The sequence below is a fragment of the Styela clava genome, chromosome 10 (genome assembly GCF_964204865.1).
Source record: "Styela clava chromosome 10, kaStyClav1.hap1.2, whole genome shotgun sequence".
Lineage (NCBI taxonomy): Eukaryota > Metazoa > Chordata > Ascidiacea > Stolidobranchia > Styelidae > Styela > Styela clava.
Window position 1 is genome coordinate 18,231,662 of NC_135259.1, and position 10,036 is coordinate 18,241,697.

At 35.6% G+C, this 10,036-nt stretch overlaps 1 protein-coding gene across 1 annotated transcript in view; it reads right to left on the reverse strand.

Moving 5' to 3' along the window:
- Positions 1 to 9,538, reverse strand: part of LOC120337241 (uncharacterized) — a 30,437-nt gene extending 20,899 nt beyond the window's left edge. Inside the window, exons 1-4 of the mRNA XM_039404967.2 lie at positions 9,106 to 9,538; positions 4,429 to 4,937; positions 2,720 to 2,960; positions 2,082 to 2,283 (exon numbers count right to left, since the gene is read on the reverse strand). Of these exons, the coding sequence (XP_039260901.2) occupies positions 2,082 to 2,283; positions 2,720 to 2,960; positions 4,429 to 4,937; positions 9,106 to 9,327 (1,174 nt within the window). The 5' untranslated portion in view covers positions 9,328 to 9,538. The remainder of the gene's footprint in view (positions 1 to 2,081; positions 2,284 to 2,719; positions 2,961 to 4,428; positions 4,938 to 9,105) is intronic.
- Between the last annotated feature and the right edge of the window lie 498 nt (positions 9,539 to 10,036).

Below are 10,036 nucleotides of genomic sequence, written 5' to 3' on the forward strand. Positions count from 1 at the left end.
AACTCTGTCCTGCTTTGCTGTTTCGTCTATGTTTACACTTATGCACCCGAATAATTATTATTTGATTTATTGAAATGTGGCGTGAACAAATAACTTTCTACGTCATTATGGTCACTAGAGTATAAAATTTGATATTTTGTGGTTTTGGCAAAATTTGGCTTGTTTGAGAATTTCTTAAAGAATCGTGGTAGGATGAGTCAAGAACAGTGAAATCCGGTGTTAATTTTGTTATTTACGATTTTAGTTTTAAAGATATTATTTTTGAAAGCCTACTAATGCAAATTTTGCTGTGAGAGCCACAGAAATCTAAACAAATCAAAGAATTTTATGTTTAGACGAAGAAATTCGCTGACAAAGGGCAGTGAAACAACTAGTTGATCTAAATTCTCTCCAGAAATAGTAATTTTCCAACACGTTTGAGTAAAATTAAAAACAAATACAGCAAACAATTTATTTCTCCTATTTTTCATTATAAACGAACACAAATAACCTAAACTAGCAAATGAAGACAGACGTATAATAAGACATTTTAATCTAATAACGGGGAACAGTAATATACATGCGGATACGTTCTTAATTGGTATTGACTGGTTAAATATGTCTTCACGAAAAATATATATATTATTAGTATTTGTTGAAATATCGAGAAGCCGTTTAAATGAATTAATCATTGAATTAAATATCGTAAATTCTCAAAACATTCCGAATATTATTTTAATATGAAAAATTGGTATTTTATTTTTCTCTCTAACTAAATTATTTTGATTAAACTGGTATAGCTCAACTATTTGGGCCAAATGAGGGGTAAAGTTGGGCAGTATATAATGAGCCTTCGCGGGTTTTCTAAAATCATTGTATCGCATGGAATACTTTTCAGTTGCGACCACAAATCTATAACATCGAAGTGTGGTTATTGAATTCGGGAATGGAAACTGGCTAGACTAAAAATTATTTGACCAAACGTAAAATGTCTGGGGTGAATTTATTTCGACTATCAACCAAGTGGTGAAAATTTAGCAAAATCGTTTGGGTACACTGAAGCATTTTCTTCCTTGAGCAGCATAATGTGTAATGAATTGTTCGTTGGCGCAGATTACTTTAAAATCAGCCAATTCATTTTCGCATCGTATTTATCTACTCTAAAGGTGTGGCCAGTGAATAAAAACACTGTCTAAGCACCAAGTCGAAAAAACACCCACTGAATTCAATCGCAGGTAACTATATATATATCGTTTAAAACTGCTGGGATTGTTAACGTATGTTTGGTCCCTTAGATCGTGTTCTGTCGCCAATGGATTGCTGAGTACGGGCAATGAGTGAAGACGCATGCTGAATTAAAACGCCTGTTACTACGCTATTTCGTTCGTAAATGGATGCGATGATTAAAATATTTGATTGATTTGTTTTGCAACTATTTAACATCACACTTATAATTATTATTATAGTGACGTCACACCTATCATGTAAATAAAGACCAGAAATAGCGACAAATATGACGTGAAAGATATGGATAAAACAGATTCGAAAACTGCCATGAATGTGCGCCTTAAAATAATAACCGTGACTCATCAAGGTATATGCGTCGGTGATTCCAGTACCTGATGTAGGTTTACTTTATGGGAATTTATTTCGGTAATAGCATGTTGAAACTATGCAAAGTGCCTCTAATATATTTAATATAGGCTAAAACTCGACCACATTTAACGGATTTTTAGTTTTCATACCCGGCGCCGAAGTATATCGTACCGGGTTTCTACTACATTGACGCGGTATGATCCCGTTTCCAGTACCCGATGACTACATTTACGGAAATTTATTTTGGCTCTAGCCTGTTAAAACTTTGCAAAATGCTTTTAATGTAATACAGACTCTGACAAGCTAGTGTCAAGATATGATACTTATTAACGCGCTAAATGTTAAAAAAAATTTGTTTCTCGCCCCCTACTCAAAAGAATCAGATATTTTACTCATACATCCAGGAATACAGTCGAATGTCAGTGATCAAGTGTAGGTCACAGTTCAAACTCCAGTAAATTAACTACATTAATTCGTTACAGTACATAAACATAACAGATATTTACCATCATTATTATTCAGCGAGAACAGGCTCCATCTATCGACATCGTTAGTGATTTTGACCATTTTCTGTACATATGCATCTGCTAATACAGCGTCAGTCATGCGTGTCTTGTAGACCCGGGCCGGAAGAAGGTCACGTAATATCCCTATGACAACGTCTTTGATCTTCCGCCAGCAAAGTTCTTTAGACCGGGCGCAGCATTCCTGTATTTCATAGAAAATAAATGAAACAAAAGGATACCATTATGTATATACGCTATAGGCAGAGAGATATGGATTTTTAAAATATCTAATAAATGCATTTGCAAAATGAAGTTGGATATTTCTTTTATACATGTGTGAGTGTGACCATGGGGCTTTTAGATCTTGGCCTTGGCCTACTATCTAAGTTTGCAGTCGCCTGTCATAATTCTTGTATTTAACCCCATGCCCACCACTTCACTATGCCTGTAGTAAGAAGTCCGATCGTTTCATATGGCAGCGGCCTATATATTAGAGCTCGCTTGGAGCAAAAATGCGACATCAATTGTAAAAACTGCTCTAAACAATAAAATAAAAACAGAATAGCGATAAACTGATGAAAGCTCATGAAGTTTCCATGAACTAGGTGACAAAATTAATTCAACAATTAATTCCTTACTTGATGCGCGTGTGCCTTAGAGAACATCTTTCTAACCGGGGTATTGCGGGCTGATGCATGTACGTCCAGATAATGACCATTTTCTTTATTACGTAACACATGTTGTCCAGACGACGAGGTCGAAGTGATAGAAGACGACGAATCAAGCGAATGAGTTCGGGATCGAATGGCGTTTTGGTAGCTCCATGACCCTGCGGGGGATACCGGAAGACTTGCAACTGATGACCCACTGCTCGTGTATCTGAAAACAAACGAAATAACCTTTAACCCGGAAGTGAAAAATATCTTGAGATAAACAAAGTATTCAATTTTTAATCTTTTCTTGAGTTTTGAATTTCTTCATATCAAATTCACTTCACTGCCAATGAAGTGAAAATTGACGATTTGGACACACTTAAGTGTTTTACGACCCCCCATCATATGTGAATTTTATCTTGCTAATCTTCTAGTAATTTTATACGATTACGTGTGCTTTACAATGCTAAATACATGATAGAATGCGCGCATACATACAAATGACCAAGTACGTATCAAAATGAAGCAGAAAAATCACATTTAATTACATTTGTGAATGGAAACGACGGTTCTCTCTCGTGCAGTATTTGCACCGAGAAATTCATTTGGATAAATTAAAATTTGGGCGCTCCGGAAGTATTCGTACCAACATGACGCACAACCTGAACAACCCTAACCTGGTACACTACTTACTATGTTCAGGTTGTGCGCCATCTTGGTACGAATACTTCGGGAGCACCAAAATTTGTTTCATTTCAAAGTAGACATGAATCATTAAATAATTTGAAGTTGCTTCGATTCATTCAGATCAACCAAACCATATGGCCCGGATGATTAATGTTTGATCCGATAGCGTTTCGAAAGACAGTTCAATATGTTAAAAATAATCAGAAATGATCGTAAGACTCTGTTATTGAACGCTGGAATTTAAATTTTTGAAACAACTGTAACAGAATACTTCATTGTGTTTAGCAAGAGAGGAACTTCCTATCATTGAAAGTGAATTGCAGCAGGCTCATACCATTTAGCTATCCAAATGATGAAAATAATAAATGAGGTACACTTGAAAATAAAATAAATACTGATGTGTAAAAGAAACCATTATTATAATCAAAAAAATAAGAATACTAATAACGAGGAATGGTACTATATCCTGTTATTCCACCATCACACATTTTGATCGGTTTTCCAGTTTTACTATGTTTATCTTGGACTAGGTTGGGATTAGTTTGAAGGGGGGGCAGAAAGCCTGATACAGTGGTTCCCAAGCTTTTTGATATTTCCCTCCCTTAGCCTATTTCGGAACCCTTCATTTCTTCCTCACTGTACACAAAAACAGCTTTTTTTGTTCAATATTCAATGGGTCCTTTGGATAGTGTTATGCGCAAGTCGCGTTCTCGCTTTTGTACAGTTTTATACTGAGCAAAATTCCTCGTCAAGAGAGACAAAGTTTCCTACTGGGGAGAATCTACCCCGGCTAGGATACGTTGACAAACAGAATCAAGAAAATCAAATTTCGGGACGTAATTGTTTGGCGATAACAGCAAAGTATGCGAACTGAAAGACAATATATAAATTATTGAGCACAGCTACCGTTCGTATGGTCGCTCAATATACGTTTGAATCCTTGTTATCTGTGTTGTTATCGTTAAATTCTATTTTTTAAATAAAACTTTGCCAAACTGAAATCTTACCCGCTGTCTTTGTCTGCGCAATCTTCTAGATCGACCTCAAAATCAGCTTTGTCTTGAACTGTCGCTGGGGAGTTGGAACAGGGAGATGAGTCACTGCTGTCGGGTGTTTTCGAGCCAGAAAGTTCAGAATCCAGAGTATCATCAGTTGCGACAAAAGGGAGATCTTCGTTCGAGACTTGTATCTCATTGATTGTGCCATTTTCTGAAACTGAATTTGACTCTGCGGTTCTGAGATCTGATTTTTGAGATGCCGGATGTCTTTTGCTGCTTGTTTTATGCGCCTTGGTGCGACAATACGTGTTGTTAATGGTTGCATTGTTGTTGAGGTCGATTGGACTCGAAACACAAGTGCAAAATTCGTTGTATTGCGACATATCTACAGCGAATATGAGATCCAAATCCTTGTAGCTGTGTTTACCGTCGGCGCTCAAAACATGAGTCGCTGCGCTGCCGTTCAGGCGAACATTAGGGACCCGAATTCCTTCTTTCGTCAGGCCATCGCGCACCATCTGAAAAAAGCAAAATTTTGATTAAACTTGCAACAATAGATTATATTGATTAAATTTGCAAAGAAAAGTATTTTTTTAACCTCCTTGCTCAACACATCATCTGAAAATCAAAACAAGTCGGCGCTCCAAAAGTGTATGTACCAATATGGTGGTAAGCTTCGAATGATTATCTCGGTATAATTAATGTTTATGTTACATAAGAGAATTGATATTTCTTATTGATATCACATAAGAGGAATTGATATTTCTTATTGATATCACATAAGAGAATTGATATTTCTTATTGATATCACATAATTGAATTGATATTGTTACATAAGCTTAATTATGTGTCGGAGAATAGATATTTTTTTTTTGGAAAGCATGCGGCCTACGCATAGTAATCGACGGTTGCCGGAAGATGGAATAATTAGCCGCGTGTTGTTACTGAATTACTTCCCGCCTTGTGCTGTAATATATTACTCATTTGGAAACAATTGGAAACACTCTATATCAGGGATGTGTAACTTTTAATAGAGGATGGCCACATTCAAATAACTGGGGAAACCGCGGGCCCGCGACTTTATTTAACATAGGCTTTAAAGTAGTTGCAAGCACAAAAAAATTTCAATTATTGATATTACGAGATGCGTTGGCCCGCGGGCCGCAGGTTGTACACCCATGCTCTACATGGGTAGCTTAAAAATACTAGATGACGTTCAAGTTCCTATCATTAGTGAATTAGGATACAAACATTATGGCAAATCGAATAGATGAGGAACAGTCTCTCGCACGACAATTACATGAAGCAATGGAATTACATGCGCTGAATAAGCAATGATGCTTGCACAAATTGTGTGGCGGTGAGCGGCATTTGTTTGGTTATGGTTCTACACTACTGTCAATTAATTTTTCCTAATTTTCACTTAATTTGTTTAGCTTTATATATACATTATCACATGGAAAGTCCCCAAATGCTACTTCTAATCATTTAAAGTGATAGCCGAATATTTAACGTTTGCCTTGCATTCTTATCCGCTATATTTAACCACGATTCCAAGTTAATCGGGTGATATGATAGGCAGCATTCGGTTTGTTATATGGGACTTATGCAAACTTAAGTAAAATAGGCAGGATGCTAAGAAAAAATATCTGGTCCACGACAATCGGTATGCGACGCCCACCCATGATGTAGACTTAAAAATCACATGAAATTTGGGTACTCCTGTAGTTTGCAAACCAAGATGGCGGACACCGGAACGTAGTATGTGTACCAGGTTTGGTTAAGGTCATAATTTCATTCTAATTTTTTCTTTATTTTAGTTCTATTACAAGTTCGGGGACTGGCCAATTGACTCCCGTAGTACTTGTACCTGAAATTATGGCCTTATCCCAACCTGGTACACATAATACGTTTCGGTGTCCGCCATCTGGGTTTACATACTATGGAGGTACCGAAATTCGAACGCAAAAATAGACCACAAATTTTGAGCAGACACCTTCCATGTGCTAAAATTTTATTTGACTGTATTATTGTACAATTTAAACAAATTTGGGCGAGCTTTGTTTTGATAATGGGGCTCCAAAAGTATGTGTACCAATATAGAGGTAACTAATTTTGTTCGCTTATTTTACATCAAGTTGCGTAAAAGGAACGGAACCTATGGGCAGGATATATATTCACTCGGCTAACACGGCTAACACAGGCAGTCCCCGAACTCGTAATAAAACTAAAATAAGGTAAATCGGAATAAAATGATGGCCTAACCCTAACCTGGTACACATACATACAATGGGAGTATCCTGATAAGTATTCGATATTAATAAATAATAACACAACGTCTACGATTTGTGATTATGAATAACGATAAGATACCTGATTCTTAACATTATGCGATTAAGTTACAAGATATTGTAAAATTACTGCAAAACAGGTGGTCTGGAGTTTTAAATTTTCTACTCAGTTTTATTCAGTGCTCACTTTTGAATGTTCAAAAATTGTTGGAAAATTTTCTACTCGGTTTTATTGAGTGTTTACTTTAGAATGTTAAAAGCATTTGAGTTTAGTCGATGCGATTAACAGTTTGAATGAAACACGAGAAATATTGGAATATACTAAATTAATGACATCATGGTGATGGTATGAATTTGTATTTGTTTGAATTTTCATTATATTATTCATATGTATTGGGGGAAATGGGATTCAAATTAAAAACCCGAAACATGTAAACAAAAAATTTTGCATTCAAAATATAATAATTCGATTCTAAAATCTCAATACAAAAATTCCGTTAGGCATTAGAATTTATTTGACACAAAAAAGAAACACGAAAAATATTGTACAACCGGTGCATGTAAAGTACATAGTTCTACGTTGCGTACAATACATCTTCATCATAGTATTTGTTTTCTTTGTCTACCTAAATTTACGTGTCACGTCTATCGCGACAAATCAAAACAAAAGTCGAAGAAACACAGCAAACCAATTGTATTTGATCATGGAATTTGAGGTAGAAGCCCGAGTAATGCTAAAAACAACAAACGTCATTTGTTTGCCACGAAACGGAAAATATTTCTGCATTCGATACTGCTGCGATATCCTTGCGGTATCAACCCTTAGTTAATATTGACTGATCGATAACGTAGTATAGTATTTCAGATATGGAGAGTAGGCACTTAGGTAAAATTCTTAACAAACAGCTAAGGAGAATGGTCTAATGACTTTTAAATTCGCCTTTGGAATACTAATTAATGAAATTATAAAACAGAGAAACTGCCCTATTCAATTTTTTTTCTCAAAATTTCAATGTTAATAATTCTAACGAATTCCAATTCTCATGCAATTTTTACTTGTGTGATATTCTAATCTTAGGCCTTTCATATTTATTTCAAATCGTTCAGTTGGTTTTGGGTTTCAATTTCTTGTTTTGCAATATCTATTGTGCTGAAAGACTGCATTTCGTGCAAAATATTCAACAACATTTAAAAACCTTTTTTTTCGCATTTTTTAGACATAGTAATATAATTTGAACGCGTTTCAATTTTGAAAAAGCGATTCTTATCGGAGATCGAAAACAAATGAGAAACACTGATTGATTGGATAACGATGCAATTATTTCTTCTTGTAATGTTTTAGAACAGCGTTAAGAGCGAATGAGTCATAGGTAGGTAAGTACAATCTGCTCTCCGCAAACCCCTTGCAAAGCAATGCAATATTTTTTTTTTCGTAATATTTTAGAACAGGGATCAGGGTTAAAGTTTCAAAGTGAATGAGTCATAGATAAGTAGAATCTTCCCCGCAGATGTTTGCAAATTAATGCATCAGATGAATCACAAAACCACGATAAAAAATCATACAAAACAAAAATATAAGTTAGTTGGAAAGCGGCTGAATTTTGAAAAGGCGAATCCTACACGAGCTTAAAAACAAGAAAACTGCGATTTACATAGGCGCTAATGTAACGATATAATGCAATAACGTCTGATTTGTGGACTTTTTATCCCTCAATTCAAACAGTTGCCTTGAACAACTATTTGGAAATTCTTTAATTGCTGTTTTAATGACCGAAATTATCATAAACTCTTAGCTCTGTGCGCATCATTAGACGCATACAAAATTTTTCATCGAACCGTTTTACACTCTGAACGAAGGGTCCATAATGCACTGAGTGCACTTTTGCAAACGATACACTTTTGTTTTGGTGTTTTTATTAGCTGGCACCAGGGTCAAGGTTTTGAGTGGCGATGAGTCACGGGGAATAAGAATCCACTCCTGCAACCCCTTGCATAACAATAAACAAAGGATATCGAACAACTGCAAAACAATGAACAAAGCATATGGAACAACTGCAAAACAAAAAACCAGTGGTTCCCAAACGATGGAGTGCGCCCCACAAAAGAGGCCGGGGGGGGGGGGGGGGGGGGGGCGTGAAGCAAATTCAAAATAAAAATATGTTATATTTCATCTTACCCACCTTATTTTGGATATTTACATTTCTTTATTTTGGATATTTGTGTTCTATCCACGTGCTTTTAACGTACTTTTTGAATAAAACATATTTTTGCCCTTCGTATCTGTTTTTAGTAGCTTATTTTTGATGGGGCGCAAGACTTGTAAAATTTAAAAAGGAGGCGCGGCTTAAAAATTTTCAGAACCACTGCAATAAACAAAGCATATCAAACAACATACTTGTACAAGGGTGCTTGGTGTAACTTCTAACGACGGGAAATTGCCTTTGCCATCCACGGGTACAGTTTTCTCCATCACTTCACTTAGATTGATAACGTCATCAAAATCAAGAAGTTGATATCTTTTTCGATAGTTTGCAACGAGCTTTTCTTTTTTGCTAGGAGGTGAGTACTCCTCTGGCTCCACAAATACATTGTCTAACATTTCTTCCAGCTGAGTCATTTTCCTGGGTTCGAACCCCACCGAAGCCAAAAACAATTTTTTCTTATTGTTTTTTTTTCTGTTTATTGCTTTTTCTTTTGTTTTGTTTTTGAATATATGTACAATCCAAATGTCCAAGTTTTGATATAATGCTCCGTGTGGAGTCAACTTTCAACCTATTTATCTACTTATTTATGCTCAACCAATATTAATTACCTGCAAAATAACAAAGTATTAAAGCAAATTTTCGCAACACTTTTTCGTTAAATTCTCCCCCATTATGCATAAATAGTACTTTATTTGTTAAATCTTTAAATGAATTCATAGCTATAGTGATATGTGCAAATTGCAATCCTGTTTTCGTAAAGTTTAAATAGTTAATGAGCGCAAAAATAAGTATTATAGTAGTAATAAAGAAATGAGGAATATAAGTAATAAAACATGAAATACGAAATTCCTCCAAAAAAAGGGGAGTTGTATGGTGACATCATAATATCGGAATTGATAATGTTCAAAATTACGAGTCGTTTGCAATTTTGCTTAGAAACAGACTCATGTTCACTAAAGCTACCGGCTTTACAGGCGCAAGATCTAGAGAACCAAGGAATAATATTATGGCCTAACCGTAACCTGGTACACCGAATATCGATATATTGATAAATTGCTGTCCAACGAGTAATAAGCCTGATCTAGGTGCAAACTGATTACTAATTCAAGATTCGTGCAGCAC